The sequence below is a fragment of the Spodoptera frugiperda genome, chromosome 15 (assembly GCF_023101765.2).
Source record: "Spodoptera frugiperda isolate SF20-4 chromosome 15, AGI-APGP_CSIRO_Sfru_2.0, whole genome shotgun sequence".
NCBI classification, from domain to species: Eukaryota; Metazoa; Arthropoda; class Insecta; order Lepidoptera; family Noctuidae; genus Spodoptera; species Spodoptera frugiperda.
In genome coordinates, this window is record NC_064226.1 from 203556 (window position 1) to 222594 (window position 19039).

General features: G+C 36.1%; 1 protein-coding gene across 9 annotated transcripts in view; it reads left to right on the forward strand.

Moving 5' to 3' along the window:
• Window positions 1-19039, forward strand: part of LOC118271711 (rho GTPase-activating protein conundrum) — an 89641-nt gene that overhangs the window by 62986 nt on the left and 7616 nt on the right. For 7 of the 9 annotated variants that reach the window (XM_035587877.2, XM_035587885.2, XM_035587893.2 and 4 more), the window contains one exon: window positions 14247-14485. In XM_035587877.2, the coding sequence (XP_035443770.2) occupies window positions 14247-14485 (239 nt within the window). Of the gene's footprint in view, window positions 1-8340; window positions 8509-11574; window positions 11735-14246; window positions 14486-19039 lie in introns of those variants that run through there. The other 2 variants (XM_035587944.2, XM_035587935.2) reach the window with 2 other exon arrangements.

A 19039-nucleotide genomic window follows, 5' to 3' on the forward strand; every position in this document is an offset into this window, starting at 1 on the left:
GTTGATTGTGTCCGATAGTCTGCGGTCAAAGGTTCAAGGTAAAACTAACGTGACACGAAGTCAAATATTATTTCATTGAACAATAGCAGAGAATTAAACTCCTCGTGGAATGTGCAAACAATGGACGCGCTTTTTGTCCACGAACATTACATTTTGCAGCTGTATTCAGCAAGACAAACATTTGCTTCCACCCGTTGAACAAGACTAGAAATTCTTAATATTAGAGAAGTTATAAAAGACTTTGGAACTAAAATTCGTTTGCAATGTAAGCAAATAAGATTTGTCCGCCATTGCCGCGGGTGTGGCGACAAGGCGCGAAGTCGTATGCGTCGATGACGTAATGTTTCATGATACTTCGCTTCTAAATCGTTGGTCCAACCTCTAACCAAAGTATTGCACCAGTAATGGACAAATATGTAAATTAAAAGGCTGTATTTCAAAGTAAAGTTGGAGCAATTTCTACCAAATAGAAATTAAGTAAGATTACTTAAAGTATGTAGTGCCATAAAATAAATGAAGATTAACTAATGCGTGAGTACATATTGCAAATTTAAAATATTTGCAACCAAAAATCTATCCAATGAACCAACAGTATCTGGCCTCAGATCCTGTTTGAGTAGATTACTGATTAACATAAGTATTTTGTTTCGTCTACGCAATTCTGCATAGCAATCGTCAGTACGGTCAAGCTTACCTCTATCTCCACTACAATCCATCACGAACATAGCTCTTATGTCGTCTACATAAAGTATGTAATGCATTGTAGTGGGTCCGTAGTATCTTCAATCTCAGATCGAGTTGGCAGTAAGTAATACTTAATTTTTTATCGATTGTTATTCGATTGTTTGACGTGCCTCCATCTGCAAGTAAAATGAGCTGCTAGATATGTATCGCGGCTGGTCTACGAAGGATGAACGATTGCTCGAGGTCGGTACACGGTTTGATTCCAGTTGTGATTAACTTTGCATGCCTTGACAACCTGTCCGTCATAGTAATCCTTTATTTTGAATGCTTAATATAATGGGATTTATAACATAACTGGTTTTAAAGACAAGACCATATTACCTGTGCCGGAACGAAGTAGCAACTGCTGCGAAATTCTCACATGGGGACCTACGCTTGGAACAATCCTTACCTACATCAAGGACTACTTAGCATTAAAATTATGAAATAAGTACTAAATTAATGTCGGAATAAAAATGTAAACCAGTCACAATAGTCGAAATCGTCATGGAAGTGATGAATTAAACTAAACTCTATCAATGGAGAATACCCGGGATGTACAAAGCACTCTAATCCATTACCCAACAAAGGCTATACAAGTGATTATTTCCTTTAACGCAGCCTTGTGCGTCTTCGATACTGACAGCACGCCGCTGACACCGCGCTAACTCATTGTCACACATTAAAGCATGACATCACTAGTGTTGAGGTCGCCAAACATTGCACTTCAACTTAATTGTAAAAAATGGCAAAATCTTAACACGACTGATCAAATTACATCCTTATTACTACGAGATAAGGTGCTTTAAATACATCAAACAGTCCCCGTCCACGTATGTCATTGTCCCACTTCTAGAAAATGTCATTCACATAAATTAGATCATCACAGCCACAGCTTTATCACTGCTCTGAATATTTATCGTCTTGTATCGCACTCGTTCTGCTGATAAAACTGCATAAAGCAACTGTATTTGCATATTTTATTCAAATTTACGACAAATTGTGACTACAAAGATTCCAAATTCAATAAATACAACGCAGAAGTAATCTAGCGAGTGTTGCTAATTCCAAAAGTTAGGAAGTTCCGACCTGTCCCGCGGGTCAATGCCGCTCATTGTCAATTACCGTCACACGCGACCTCAGCTAATTATCAATGGAAACACAATGGCGTGTATAATGGCAGAGAAAGAAAGGATATAACTGCAGTTGCTAATTATGGGCTAAGCGGATGAGACGCCGAAGTATTTAGAGATGGAAATTTCGTTTCTAAGTCGCTTATTACAAGGTATAAAGTACTATGCAGTGTTTTTGAATTAATCAAATCTCACAGTAAATAAGTCTCCCAAAAAAGACACTAGCGCCACCGTCAAGTACAGAAGTGAGTAAATTGGTGGCACTATGGCACTACGCGTCGCTAATCTATGAATGACAAAATCCGGAACATGCCAATGTCAGCTTTAAGTATAAAGCAGTTTGTAGCTCAAGATCGTTTCAATTCATTGCTTTTTGCTAGTTACCGGTTATTCTTGGATTTATAGGAAATTTTGAAAACCATTTAAAAATACAATAATACCAATATTATTGCAATATTTTCCTTGTCATTCAGCTGCATTTAAAAAAATTGCACACACTTAAATACCATATTTTTTGTCACTGCCAACAGTGCCAATAGAACGAAGTAAAACATCCGAGTGGTTAATGCTATAAACATTTATATACTTACCTACAATATACGTTTGTTGCTATTCATGTATCAATACAATGACCACGGTTGACGGTAATGACACACATCATTAATATCATTGTTGGAATTCTTCTTAAAGATTTCTTCGTTTAGTAAATACATTAACTTAACGATTAGTTAAAAAGCTATTCACTAATTTATACTTAGCGCTAATCATTCTACTTACCCTAAAATCCAAAATATTTGGTTGATCTTTAATATGTCTTAAATTATGTTCCTATTCTAAGAATTTCCTGATTTGCTTTTTAAGGAAGCGGTCGATATTATATTGTTGAGGACCACCTGCGGTGTAATGATCATTCATACGTCTATGGTTATCTAGCATTTAATTTGTTGACATTCGAATTAGGAATTATTCAATTAACGTAAATTATACATAATTAATACATTTGTATTGTTACATTTCCTCGTGTTTTATGGATGTCCATGCTGACCCATTTAGTACTAGAATAACTCTATTTAGGATCACATTTAATGTTTAGTGTAATTAATTAGTACCTATGTACAAAGAGCTGCATATAACACTATACATACATCCTGACATTTTTATTGTAAAAGCTACGGTCATTGGCACCCTTGATATCCAATTCAGTCAATTAAAATTTTGATTCAGTTTACAGTGTCAGCGTAATAATGTCGCGTCTAACCTACTTTCCTAATTCACGTTGTCATTGCTCATTATTTTGACAATTGCCATTACTCATGTCCTGGGCGCCTCAACCTGACCCACATCATGCAAATTATTGTAATTGTCCAAATTTGTCTGCAAATGCTGACACCTACACATCCAGCCTACATTTGGACAGGCGTAGGACGCCATTTTGGTCGGATAAATCATACACAAACTTTTTTGTGCCGCTCAGAATGAACCTCGCTGACCATTTTTCTTTTATTTTATATATAATCACTTGTATTATATAAGTTTGTAATTGTACACTTATATTTTTATTATTCCAAACAATTTTCGTGGAACGATTTTAATTAGCTTCAGTAGTTTTTGTTGGATACCGTCATCTCTGCATTTAGCGGGACGATAGTTTTTGTTTAATTCAAATTTAAACATGAATAATTACATGGCTCTACATTGCTAACGGTGATATTGAATTAATCATTAGTATTAGAACCGCTACAAAAACTTGGGCGATCAAACAATGGACGTGTTTTTAATTTGGATATTGTAATGATCAATATTATGATACGACAGACTGAACAGATATTACTTTAGTACATATCTGTACATGTAAGTGTTGTAAGTGTATAATTATTGTTAACTTCAGAAAGCCATCAAGCGATGCAAATTAATATTGTTTTCCATTACGTCCATGAAACTGAATATAATTGCTTTACGAACTATTTATTACGGGCAATCATATTCCCAGGACAGCGCCGTGTAAACAAGCCCAGCACAGGATACCACAAATGACAGATAATTATTAAGTAGCACAGACTACATGAGTACATTTAAGGACAAAATTAAAAGAACATTTTTCAATTTACAATGTTTACTGACCAGCTTACTACAGTTAATCAGATAATCCTGCAACGGATTGATTAATTAATTATTTATGTAAGTTCTAAGAAATTGTTAACCAATGTAACAACTTCATCATTCAAGATAAAATCTATTCACAAGTTTCTGCGCAGGAGCAAATCTTTGTTGAAATCAAAGATGGCGTTTATAGATAATTATATTGGGTGAAATCCTCGTCGAGTCGAACGTGGTTGATTTATCTGTTTGCAGTATATAGACAGGGGACAGTTTCTATGTGTAAGACGGACGAGGTGACATACAAACAGACAAGCACTTTCACGTGGGAGCGGGGGCTGCGCACGCGCATTGTCTCCGCCGCCATTGTTCCGATACACGATAATGAAAACAACGCATTACTTTCTTTGGTTTTGCTTGGGAAACTCGCGAGATGAGCATTTGGCAGCAAAAACTCAGTTGGAAAGTGTTATCTGCTAAACATTTGCCGTATTTACAAGCGAGCAGTAATCGCTGCAACTGACAATGCATTCGATTGCTTGTAATTGTACTTTTTGTAGCAAACTATGGAAACGTGTATTATTCTAGACGCATGAGACGCGTGCTTCGATAGTATTTGAGAAAGTCTGTAATCATAAAACAAAGGTTTGTTTATAAACTTAAAAAGTAATGAATGAAAGCCGTTTCTACCTTCAGCCGATAAAGTGTTTAATTAATAAATTGTCTTACGTCAATACATTCTAATTAACTTCCGAATAAGATTCAATATACTTCGCTAGTATAAACAGTATATTCTCACGGGAGAACAAACAGTTTTTGTAGCTGTCATCTCCTTCAGGAAGTGAGGGTAAGACTCGTCACGCCCCGCGGGCCCGTTCGCATGCGCGTGGGAAGCCATGACACGCCACATGCTGACATGGCTGCGTCTACCCGGCGTTGTTTACATGTCTCTGGAAATTAATGGGATAGGAATAATGATTTAGGATATAATTGGCACTGAGATTAGGAAATATCGAATGTGGAAAGACGGTTGGTAGAGACTATTGGATTAAATTACAAGTAACAAGTAATTTTATCGACCACGGCTAAAAATAAAATAAATAATAAATAAACATTAAACAGGTAATTTTGACCATTTTTTATAACTGCACAACACATGTATGTACTGTTTTCATAAATAAATACATTATTTAATCCGCGGATTACAATTTGGATTAATTTAGATTAATGTTATCATAAGATGTATTAATTTAATTAATCGAAAGGATTTACGGATTACCTTATTTCAATTTGAAATGGAACGCCTCTATTGCAGTGGAATCCATCTGTAAGTCATCGGGGAAGACCTATACTGGACTGTGGAGTCTTGTGGCCTTGTAACAGATTAACATGATCGTGATGATTTCAATCAAAGTATTTTTGGAATTTTGCTTGAAGTGTTTGGATTTAAAAATATTTTGGTTACTCCGTTTTACCAAGAACGCTTTCAACAACTGCACCAAAAATCCGTCAGAAAGTCACATTACTCATAATATTATTATACAATCAAAATGAAAATCATATTCCAGGCTGTCACATCCGTTGCCTAGCAACCGACGCATTGGTATGCTCGCATGCGCGCGCGCACGCAACGAAATGTCGACGTCCATCATACTTTTTATAATAATATGCGGCGACTATTCAAGAATATCGGAGTGTGAGTAGCATAGTAAGCTGTCTCTGGCGTGATAGCTTGATAAGCTATAGCTCAAAGTGGTGAAGTAGGGCTCGAGAAGAAATCAAGAGCGATGCTAATCAAGCTACTGTGTGTAAGTCGGACGCCGAGTGTGGAGTTACTGAGCAGATGCGTGCTCTATTTATTAATTAGTAGTTTTTACTTTACTTTTAAATTATTATTTTATCAATTAGGGCTTTATCTTGTAACTTGAGAGGTTGTAACTACACATTTAGATCGGAATTAATCTCTCGATCAATTCTTAATTAAATGAAGTACGAGGTTTCTTCAACAAAATCTTAAGAAAATTCTTTATTTAAAATTACACGTTAGGGAACCACAAGAAAAGAGAATTCGCATTAACACCCACGTATTCACGAACCACATTTCAAATTGCGATGGTCGACACTCATGGGAAAGTGTCACAAACTCATACAGTACATTTGGATCGAATCCTTAATCCGAATGTCATCTCGATAAAAGTGGATCATTTGCATTGCATCGGTAAGCGAAATCGAGTCCGCGCTCAGTAATCGATTCTCGTCAAGTTCATGTACTTAACATACTATCCTCGATAGAGTGGGCGAATAAATTTGGCCGCGACTGTAACGGTACATCCTTATAATAGAGACACGTTTTTGTTTGTTTCGTTATTTTGAACGCCATTGTACGCCATTGTGTCCGTGGTATTATTTATTTTGATTGATAATGTTGTGTGGTCTTCCAGCAATATTAGATTAGCTTCAGTCTGAGACGTCATCGTCAATTGTAGTCCTTATTTGAAGATTTTAACTGTCAAATCCAAATAAAACCTGTTAAAAAAAGTAGTTTCAGATATTATCAATTTGTACACGCAACGAATTATTCAGTGTAATTATTCTACTTAATTATGCTTAAGTAGACCTTGGGACTTGATATATAAGTAGTAATAGTCTGGTCTCATGCAGAGCAAAGATTGCAACACTTATTGTTATGTTTAAACATGTGAAAACATATTACATAGGTAAGATATCTATGTAAAAAGTTGATGAGACTGACATCACTACCTGTAGGTACAGATAGACAGAGGTTTTTATCTTAAACTATTTATATTTAAGTATATCAAACAACATATATACTATTGACTATAGATATATAGGAGATACATATTTCGTCGGCTGACAAGCATGATGTTGCATTTTATTACACGATACGAGTACAATCTCACCGATCGCCATTTAATTGACTGCCATGACATCACTGCACAACATACACGCACGTAATATACACATTTATTATTATTTTTTATTATTATTATGACTGCACGGTTGGTGCGGTGGCTGGACAACTGGCTGCCGCGCAACGGGTAGCGGGTTCGATTCCCGCACGGAGCAACTCTTTGTGTGATCCACAAATTGTTGTTTCGGGTCTGGGTGTCATGTGCATGTGAACTTGTATGTTTGTAAACGCACCCACGACACAGGAGAAAATCCTAATGTAGGGCAACGTTTTTTTTTTTTTTTAAAAAAAAAAAAAAAAAAAAAAATATTTTATCGACTTCCAGTACACAAACATCTGTTTAGTATTCCTAACTGTGTACCTAGGCTGCCTAGGTATGTGCTCGTTGCTTCCTAGTTATTAAAAGGCAATAAATCCTAGTGCTTAGCTCAGATATGTCTCGGCAGCTAGGCCCTAGCTATTGTCTCGCTTCCTATATCGTTATTATTTTATACGTGGCGTCAATTAATCTGTTATATCGGTAATTTACTGCATCATTAGGTTGTGTTCCGAGCGTGCTTGGTTACAGACTCGTAGGCTCTTAGAGCTGAACAATTTCATCAGGGTTTGTTTGATGCTGTGCAAAACCCGTCTACGGTTAAATAAAGCACAGTTAGTCAAGTCGGTGTTAGACATTTTCAGCTTCTGTGATCATCAATTTTCGCGTGACAGTCAGATTTAATAGATTTATTTTTATTGTTATTACCTATAGTTTATAAAGTTCTATAATAAATAGAAACTCGTTTAAAATATTTTATCATAAAAACTCACACACCTACTATATTAGCCATAGTTTTGAAGAAAAATGTTTACCTACTCTAAAAATGTTTTCAAAACAATGATATGTTGTTGTGGGAATTACAAAATATTTAGGTAGATACCTACCTGCTCCCTTGTAGGTACTAAGAATATTGGCACCATTGTTTGGGGTCGTAAAACGGGAACATAATAGTACTTTATGATATTTTGGTTTTAAGTAATGAATGACATGTCAAACTGTGAAGCTACGATAAGAAAACAATAGAAAGTTATTGGAACAAACTCATTGAAACTCCATTGTTTAAAGGATTAGTAAGTTACGGCTAACCCAAAATTATTATTATCATTAAATTGGTATTTCAATGATGTACTCGGTCATACATATTTACTCTCACCTGTTCTGATAAAGTTCGTATCATTTGAAACCGATTGGAAAAAGCCACAATTATTCAAGAGTTTTATTTTTGTATGAGACGTAATATCATAATCAAATAATAAATAAGGTTATTTCTCAATAAAAATAGCCAATCATCGCTTCAAGGGCCTGCACAACTACGTAAATGCGCAAAAAGATAAAAAGTGTTACAAGCCACAGATAAACAACATAGATGTGTTACTACATAGATTAATTCTATATTTAAATCCGACACCAATGCTCAGCCTTATCATTCATCCTTTATCTGTTGTTCTCAGCAGAAAAATACAAAGATTTGAAATCATTTCGGAAGAAAATTCTGTGTAGCACAGTTGTCAATCTTGTTGACTTTCATTATTTTTAATGGGAAACCACCATGCATTTGTACAACGCGTATCTTCTAGTGTTAAGTAAGTAATTCGTATTTATTTATTTTTAACTACCATCTTGTGTTCTTAAACCTCTCAATATTTTTTAAGATTTTTCTTCATTTCTGCATAAAATTCTCTTATCCTAAAACATGGCTGTGATAGTTCTACCATTTTTATTCGGGATCGATTCGTTATTCATAAATTTTTTAATTCTTTTCATGATCTTTTTGCACTCGATAGCAGAATTTTCTATAAGGACATTAATAATTCGACGATATTTTAATGATTCTATTATTACGTGTACCTACAAATTGATCCACATCCAGTGTAGTACGAGGTTCACCTAGAAACCGGCTAAAAGGTACTTTTGAAATCTTACCCCCTAACTTTTCATTAAATTTCCCATAGATTGCGAATCAATTACATCTCCGTAGTTTTCCACCATTCACCATGAGATTAATCTTGACATGTCATAAGACGCAAACATGGCTGTCGTTATGTAAATGATAAAGAAAGATATTGGATTCTAATTCAATGGAGTTTCGCAATGTTTTGCTATTTTATACGAGTTTGAAAGAAAATTTGAATTTCGATTACGTAACGGATTCTTATGTAGTTATTTACATAAATTAAAGGATCTGTTTCTCGGGACTGTTCATAGATGAAAATCGCTCCTATGTAGGTATAGAGATAGCTGCTATAAGAGTCCAACTGCATGAATGAATAGAAAGCTTTATGATTTCAAGGTAAATCATTAAGCCTCATTATACCTATTTAAGTAATATCAAATTAAACAATTTAATGAATCCTTAATGATACTAGTACCTACCTCAAAATTAACGAATGACAAATATTTGCAAGAAACGGATTTATTTAAACAGGTTTCTTACAAACTGATTTATTTTAAAAGTATTAATGAACTAAATAATATTTAGTGTTGTCTGACAACTGATTAAATAATAGTTTAAAGAAAGAAGTCACACGTTAACAGTAGGAAACAGTAACAGTTAAGGTGGTTTAGAAAAACACCACACGGTGATTAGTTAGTGAGCATTCCTGGAACTGTCGGAGACGGTCCATTGTTCTCCTAATTGCCGTGGTTGTTATCAGTGAAGGGGTGGGGGTTGGGAATGCATCCCCAACGTTATCATTGATATTTTGACTCCTGTGGGTCAGTGTGCTTCTTGCTACAGTTAAGAGTACATCTAAAGTGCTTAAAGTGTAACTTAAAAGTTTCGTGCATGTTCGTGCTTATCAAGCGTGCAAGTTCAAGTTTCATCAAGTTTTGGATTATATGCATATTTTAATAAACTTAGTAAAATGGTTAAAGTCCGTATCCACGGGCTGTTTGTCCTGCAAACGATGTCCTGTGCAGGTCAGTATTCTATTTCTATTTATTTTCTTCTGTGTCATTGAGTGTACGGGTGTTTATTCTTCTTCTATTTTCTTGATTTGTATCTCTTCTTTCCCCTTACATTTAGATTCGGCTTTGAGTCTTAACTAGCTCTGGTTCAATGTTAGATGCAATGCGATTGATACAAGATTCTTATAGATAAACCGTTTGATGTTTCCTTGAGCATTACACACATTCTAGGTAGAAGTACTGCCACCGACACTGTTACTTAGATTTTTAAATGTACAAAGGTTAGGATAGTCTCTAAATATTACATGTGTCACAATGACAGTTCATAAAGAGTGACGTGTGAGTGAATCCGCGGGGTAAATATAGCGCGTCTAGACGCGGCAGTGCGTTGACACAAATAGTTTCTGTCCGTCCGTGACTAGCTAGAGGTCGGAGGAAAGTGCATCGTCTAACGTGCCCACGATGTTTCTATTTAGACTCGACTATGTCTTAACTTCACAATTATAATGCCGGTAATCTACAAAATGTATTTCAGGACGTAAATAAGAATATTTATAGATTTTTCTCTAATTAGTTCAAGGATATAAGCTTGTCTGTTATTTAGACGCATGCAATTAAATATTTTCAGACGTCTGAATGATATGTCAAAGTTGTATGTCGATTAGTTGGTGTATAGTACCGGCAAATATATTCTATACTAGATAGCAGGTCGGATATTATTGAGGTGTAATCATTCATTCATGATGACCCGATTAGCTGATAATTATGGTTTTATTGATCACAGAGATTTTTGGTGGCTATTCAAAGATACTTTTTAAATAAAAGAATTTGTCCTAAAGTTCTCCGTTAAAATGGAAAGTTACAGTTCATTGAATGAGCGGAAATAATTGAACTGTATCCCGTGTTTGAATCCGATCTATAAATACATGACCATAATAATCCGGGATCGCCGGCGCCCGCGCAGTGTGCCGCGCCGCGACGCTCGACGTCGACGTCACGTTAGCGCTGCAGATTTTGACGTCACGTCACTTAGGAGCTGTTGTAGTATCGCTACCGGTGTCTATGACATGTTATTGTTTTCGCGCGTGAATCTTACTTACGGTAGCTAATGTTATAATTACTGCATTGTTAAGATCTCTGAGTTCCTTTGAGTTAAGATTTGGACTTATACTTAGTTAATTGAATTCGTATAAATCTTCTTTCTTTTTGGTCTTCTTAAGACAATGTTATTCCTAACTCACTAAAATCTCCCTCAACTTTTCCAAAAATTCAGAGTTTGTCAGTGTTCCGGTGATTTTCCGAGTGCAATCAGAAAAAACTCACAATGTAACAATGACATTACATTACTAAGAAAAAGTATTTCATCGAATTTATCTGAGATCAACATATTATTTCTAACAAACGCACTGAAAATTTCATCATTCGCACTTTGTTTTATCCCTTTAAGAAAGATCCACAATTGATAAAGAATGACTAGTTGCCGGTATCTTACATCAAAAACGTAACGCAAATCCATCATTAGGTACTTTGATATCCATTCATGAAATCATACATAACGTGAGTCATGACATAACATCACTCCAGACTGACTGACTTCTACGTCAGTAAGATTCACCTGTGACGTCGTACACCCACCCACTCAAGTCGTCGCGTTAAAATCTATCGTTATCGTTGTTTTGGCAAACGATATTGTGTGGTGGGGTGTACATTGGTACAATTGTACGTTAGTGCAGTTTAGTTTGGCCCCGATGCGTTAAATGAAGTGTAATTAGTATAATTGTGTGTTGTTCCGGAGAAATTGTCCCGTCTGTGTTGTCGCATAGCTGTGTCGCTAGTGGTGTGTGGTGGGATCCATGTGTGTTATGGGTGCGCTATGTCGGTTCCAAGCCAAATATGTGATCGGTGAGTGATTCAATATTTCAATTGTTATAGTGAGCGTTTAGTTTACATTCTTATTAGCTTATTTTCTATTCAATTTAATTAGAATAGTATTTTTTAAATGAAACTTACCACGTTATTGAGTGCTTATATTTAGGGGTCTTTGAATTTAGTATGTCTAGGTAGATTGTTAGTTAAAAACAAAATCTCATAGATAATGTGTGGTCGTTTTAATGTGGTTCTTAAAAACTGTGTTTACATTGAGATGTTCAATCTTTAAACAAACTGTGTGTGATCGGGTCGTTGGGAGTAGTCATTAAATCTTTATCTGCTTTGTCGTTGCCGCTGGAAAACAAAGTTGAACTTTTATTTAAATGGGCTTCTAAATGTCTTTACTTAAATACTTGTCATACATTAATGTTCTAAGTACCCAACTTAAAAATCTATTGAAAACGTTATTACATAATCTTAATAGTTTAAATAGAATCAAAACGTGTTCTATCTAGAACAGTATGAAAAAATATCGAGCCATAAAAGATACGAACAACAAACACACTTCGCCTGCATTTCACTACAACCGGCAAATTGAGAGGTTGGCTAAACAAATAACATCCTGTGTTCCGCGGCGGCTGCTGAAATAAACCACACGCTGTATACTGTGCTTTGTGCTGCGGGTGTAGAGAGTACGTAATTTAAAAAAATAAAGAAAGTTTCGAAAACAAAAATGATCGAGCGTTTTTGAATGAAAACATTTCACTGAACAAACTCAAACACAAATGAAGATTAATTTCGTAATTTAATAAAATAGATTGTTGCAACTTTTTCATAAAAATCTCGAAATATTCGTAGTACCTAGTCCAGGAAAAATGCAAAAGGCTAGAGATTTTCCATCTAATTAATACTTATCTACTACTTCAAATAATATTATAGCTTTGTTTCCATTTAGCTATACTTACTTGTACATAAGTATATCTCTTTAGTGAAACTTCGACGCGAAAGCTTGTGTTGAAACCGAGTAAATATTTGCACACACTGACCGATGCGCCGACTGGCGGTGACTAAGGAACTGAACAGGAATTAAGTAGGGAACTTAATTCACATAAACACTTAGCACATTGCTACTGTTTCAGTAAGCAACTTACAGGCGATAAATCCTTCAGGCTGACTTGGTAATTTAAACAATCTTAGTGCTCCTACTCCAAAAACAAGTGTTTAATGTTTGTTTGGATGTTCATATTGCACCGAAATAGTACCTAAGCTGGTACTATAGTAGTTTAACTTAATTGGTTGGTATCGTGACTTTCAACTAAAAGTCTCAATTTTCTAGATTTTTGTGATAAATGTCACTTACCGGTTAAACAGGTTGTCGACCCCTATTTAATTTCATATTTTGAGTATTCTAAATATAACTTAACTTACCTACTGGGAACAATTTTAAATTAAACAATACCGATTGACGTAAATGCGGTATTTCTCAATAAAATATAAAAAATAGCAATAAAATAAGTCAATCGTCCGCAGTTCACACTTGAACCGCAATAAATAACACGAAGGGCTTTACATGGCGCTTGCCGCTGAGTCACACGGACAGACGGACGGACTATATTTAGGTACAAACTGCAAATGTAAGCATCCTGCCCTCTACACCAGTTTACATGTTACTTAGTTATTTATTACTGTCTTCTAAAAGCTTTTAACAATGCGTAAAACTTCAAAAGTTTAATTTTATTTGTTAAGTTTATCAATATCACGTTCGCAATTTGGCTTTTCGTGAGAGGATAAACACTTCAGTCTCAGATGCTGCTTATTTACGGCTGTTAATTTGTTTGTAGGTAAATTATTTCCTTGTTTAGTTTTTTTTCTGCCAACAACTTATACATCTTTACACAAATCGTGCGGAAACAATACAACCATGGCTTCCTCGTATATTTAGCTTTATATTGTCTATGCTTTGCCACGGTGCTACCATTAGCTCCACAATATGTGCGTGCAAATAAGCTGTGCTTATGACCTCGCGTTTTTTTAAACTAACTAGTTAGTCATTTCGTAACACAATTGTTTAAAAAAATCGTGCAAGGCCTTGGCAAAGGCGCTCATACTTTGTTTTACAGACAAAAAAGGCGTCGTCTCATTCTTCTATGAAATAATCAAGCCTTCTGACAGATGTGCCGTATATTAATGAGGCGTAAACCTCTCAGATATAACGCTGATATCGCATTAATAAGCTCACAATCATTACTTGAGAAAAAAATAAACATGGCGGAAGATTTTGATCCGAACAAAAACGTATATGGCGATCGCAAATTGTGTCTGACTAAGCAAAATAAGCAATAAGTGAGCCTTTATACGTTTTTTGAGTCATTTGTTGTGAACAAAAAGGTTGGAAATTAGTTTTTTAATGTAACTTAGTGATTATGGACTCAATTTGGTCGACAAAATTATGGGAACCTCGTTATTATAATTAGCTGTAAGGTAATCTGCCGTGAACATCTGGTTTTGGTGTTTGATAATAATTTCTATATCTTTGTCCATACAGAAGGAGAATTGGAGACCGAGTGGCTCCAAGCGGCTGGTCTTGGATCACTAGCAGCGCCGTTCCAGGCCGGGCTGGAGGTCACCGAGGCCCAGCTGGGTGAGGCAGTCCGGCCGCTGCCCAGGGAACAGGCCGCTGCAGTCCGCAGACGCGTCAGGCGACTCAACAGAACTGTGAGGAGGAAGCGAGCCGCTTCCCGAGCCAGGAAACCTGACATCAGAGATGTATTTAGAGATTTAGAGGTGAGTTCTACTTAGGTAGCATAAAACTCAGTTTCAACATTCAAGTACAGTAGAACCTCTGTGAGCGGCTATTGAAACTTTTAGGACACGTATTTATCCCAGAGGTGATATTTTTTAGAGATTTGCAACTATTTTTTAAAGCACTAAGATAATATATCGGCCATGGGTCTACACGGTTTTAATATTGGTATCATTTATATAACAGCCGTGTGTGTAAGTACTGTGTTGGCAACAAAAACAACAAATATCGATAATGCCTCTAGTAGCAATAGGCGTAGCAGTTAATGAATATATTATCATGAATCGAATATCTACTGTAGTATGCTCAGTGGGTAAGTCAAGTTGTTAGAAGTTCATTCTTACTGCGATAGATGGCTGTACTTGTATCGTTAAATCTGATAGATGTTAGTTTGAAAGTGTAGTAAACTGTGATTAAAATGCGTATTTCCATTATCCGTTTACCGTAACAGTTAAACTTGAATCCTATTTAATTATAGTCTAGTCTAGTGTTAGTAATTGTGGTAGGTATACTATTTTTTGTCTAGCTAGGGAATGAACTCCGTTGTTCACGGTAACTTTATTGTTATGATTCACCTGCAATTGTTTAATCGAAAAAACTGAAGAAGTTCTGTGAATGGCGATGAATCATTGAACACAAATCACGAATAGATTAGAATACGAAATTGACGTTAAATACTCATGAGTAGTACCTATATTTCTAGTGTTTACAGCATTTTTCCGCGAAAGTAATAACTAAATTCAACTAATTTCTACTTCAAAGTATTCATAAGATATGTATTGAATTAATTGGCAATTTAGTTTTCTTTACGACACAAATGCAAAATAAAACAGTACCGATAAAGTTGAACACATAGTGGAATGTTTACGGAGCGTTCCGTAGTAAAGCGGTAAGTATAACTATTTCCAATACCATTAAAATCATCATTACAATCTCAATCGACGTTACTATCAGCGATCCCATATCATGAACATGACCATCAGCTGCCGTCGCCATTTCTAATGATCATTCCACCCTACTAAACTCGATGGTAATATCTTTAGAAATTCGATCAAATATAAGAAAACTATCTTTAAATAATGTCGCTATAATTCTTCCAGTACTTTCTAAGCCTATATCCACCTGATCGTTTGCGGTTAGCCGCGGACTGGCTGCCATTGCATTTAGTTTCACGTGCACTGGGTTAATTGGTTGAGCATAAGTAGTGTTCTTGTCATTTGTATTGTTTTCTGGTTGTCATCGTACTTTGTCGTTTAAGTAATCGGTCAGTAGGCTACACGGTATCGCCTTTGCCTCTTTATTTATCTATTCAATCACATATTACACAGAGGTATGACTATGTCAACATCTTTTTTCAAAATATTTCTTACTGATTTGTCTGATCTAAGGTTGTCCATTCTCGTGTTCTGAAGCATTCACTTGGAAATTTCTATTGTCAATCTATTTATCAACTTGTGATAATAATCTCTTCAGCTCGAGTCAATCAAGTTAGCTCTCCAATTGATAGCCGGATCCTTTCAAATTGCAATGCCTTAGGCCTCGTAAAATTAATCCGGTCGTGGAGTTAATTGTAGAAGCTATAAAACAAATGATTGCACCACTGATCCAGAGAAATTTAATAGCATAGCAATTATCAATCTCGCTCGACATCCCAAAAATGTTTCGTGAAACTTCGCACGCAAAAAAGTAAATTTCGGAGATGATATTCGCTCCATCTCGCATCGAATCACGCGCACTTAATCATGCAATAGTTAATAAGAAACCATTGCCTCAGTGACGCGCTCATTGAAATATGTTTCCAACTACTTTGTGAACTGCATATTAGGAGCGAGTGATAATGGCTCGTTAGATAAGCATGTAATTAACGTTTTTGGGAATATTTAGTAGTTACCTGTTTAGTTGGAACCATGGCGCTGTTTGCGTGTGTTCGTGTTTAGGAACCATTTGTCCGGAAAGATAATCTGTTTCATTTAAAGTGTTATTTTGAAAAGTGTTGTTTTGTTAAATGAAATGTTAGTGATTAGTGTGTGGATGCAGTGCTTTGACATCGAACAGTTAAGTGAACTCCAAAACATTATGTCCTTCCAAACAATGGTGACGTGTGATCTTCCTTTATATTTATCGTAAACGTGTGTATTTTGCAGTTGAATGAATTTGAAATGGTAAGTGAGCATAATTTGCGGCAATAATTTTGGTTATTACTATAATTTCCCGTCAAACAATCTCCTCCGATAGACAGTGAAAGCATAGCGTAAGAACGTGTGAAAACCAAAACAACACAAGTTGGTAAATAGCGACAAGTAGTCGACAGTAGACAGTAAGTACAAAAAATTACGCAAAAGTAATTATCTAGTAATACGGTAGGTAATGTTAATTACACAAGCGATACCAGCGTTTAGTACGGAGTTAGACGGACGCGTTGCGTTGCGTCCGCTGGTTTCCAAACTGCAGACTGCAGTGCGTGGCCATTGCGGCGGCAGTGCAGCGCGCAGTGCCAGCACTAGTGCCGGCAACATGATCTGTGACACCATGAGAGTGAAGGTGTGCGAGAAAGTGGTCAACTGCAAGGGCTTGGCGCTAGTGCGCTCCTATATCGAGGCTCTGGTAAATATGCTTGTTGTTCTGATCAGTGTGCATGACCCACCATGTCGCGACATTCCAGAAGGGTTAACAAAGATGATATTAATGACTAGAGTATTATTGTCTGTTTTTATCTGCTAATATAGATGACTTATCGACTCCAACCGTTTGGGTATCATCTTCCCAGAGTTTGTAATGAACTAGAGTTAATCATGTGTTATCTCCATTGTGTACTGTATCTACTTCGTCAACTTGTTGTTGTATGTGCGAAGTGGACGAGCACCCGTTTATATTTGTGGCTTTATCGATTGTTTGTTGGTCTCCAGTGATAGGTGTACGTGAGAGATAAATGCGATCTGGTCATACAACAGCTAACGTGAGATACTAGTATCATGTGATTGTGGATTAAAATTCCCAAAGATATCGATGTTTGTACGAGTAGGTAGTTTATCGATGAGATTATCTCGAAGATTTGTTCTGTTTATTAATTTTGTTTATTCAAATCCTCAGCTGTTTTGCTATTTAGTGTTTCGAAAGCTGTATGCACATGATGTTCTCTTTTATTTATTTCTTTGTTTGTTTATAATTGAGCACAAACATCTTTTGTTCCACGTCTTTGTTAAATTCCGAACTCTGAGAATGCAATCGATTCATTGGTTTGCTGCGTAACTTAAATTCCACAAAACCACCTTAAAGTTAAACTGTCTCTATTTCTATTCTTGTTTGTAGTTGACTAGCTTTGTGCATTGTCAATAGTATTTTTCTTGCATTTTTGTGCCCCATTCTTATCTCTATCAAGATATCGGTACACTTACTAATGGGTGACGGTTTCGAAATTAAGTGTAGTGTCTAATAAACATTTTAGATTTAGGCTAACCGATTTTTTAATCTATCTATGCCAGATCTATTTGCTTTGTATGTCGTAACTAGTTTCAAGTTTCCATTACCACTGTTTGATTATTTTATCAGAGCTTTGTTATTTCTTTTTCTACAAATTGAATAATTCAGATGCAATCAAGATAATTTCGTGATTAATTGAATTATTTATCGACCTATGTGACTTTGATATCGTGGTAGTGATAAATTGATTCGATCCACTTTTACGTATTGTTTACTAACAATGGACTGAAGTAGAGCAAATAAATGTGATTGTAGACTGGACGTGAGTAGATAGTAGTGACATGCAATTTTAATATTTTTTATAAGTAATAGCACTTCTAACATCGAGGAAAAATCATCCAAACAAACATCGAATTAATTTTCTTGAAAAAATATTCTACCTGAATACTAATTCAACCAGAAAAAAAAGCAATAATTTACGGCTATAATAAACTAAGCAATTGGAATTACACAGAAAAATCATTAGCCACTGGATTCGGTTCGTCCATCAAGCATCGGGCACGAGCGTGCAGGAAACACGAACTCGTTTGGAGTTTTCTAGTGATTTTAACAATTAACTTCCAAGGTAGCTCGGCTAGCATAGTCATGATCTTATATAATATTTTATTTAACTTTACATAGCTTTTGATTTATCAATCATCATCTTATTAAGCTTTTTTCATTCATCAGTCTTTGCCTATTACTAATCTTTATATGTCGGATATCTGCCATTACTTATCAAAACATTTGTTTTTCATCCCTAGACTAACGATAATACTACACAAGTTCCTGAGCCGGCTGGAGAAGACAGCGGGTCTTCATCTCCCACGTCAGTTGATTCAAGTTTAGAGACACCTAGTGAAGCGACACTTAGTCCAGTGGACTAAAAACTACGTCGGGATACCACTACGGTGTCCCGCCTCACGACGTGTGTACGGGGTTACGGGAACCGCACGCTCCCGCAGCCCTACACACGTGTCCGCCTTGCAGGCCACGCCTCAAGGTGTGGAGGAGCGACGTCTCCTCCGCGAACTACTGACACGACACATGCCACCGCTTCGGGTCTTCATACACGA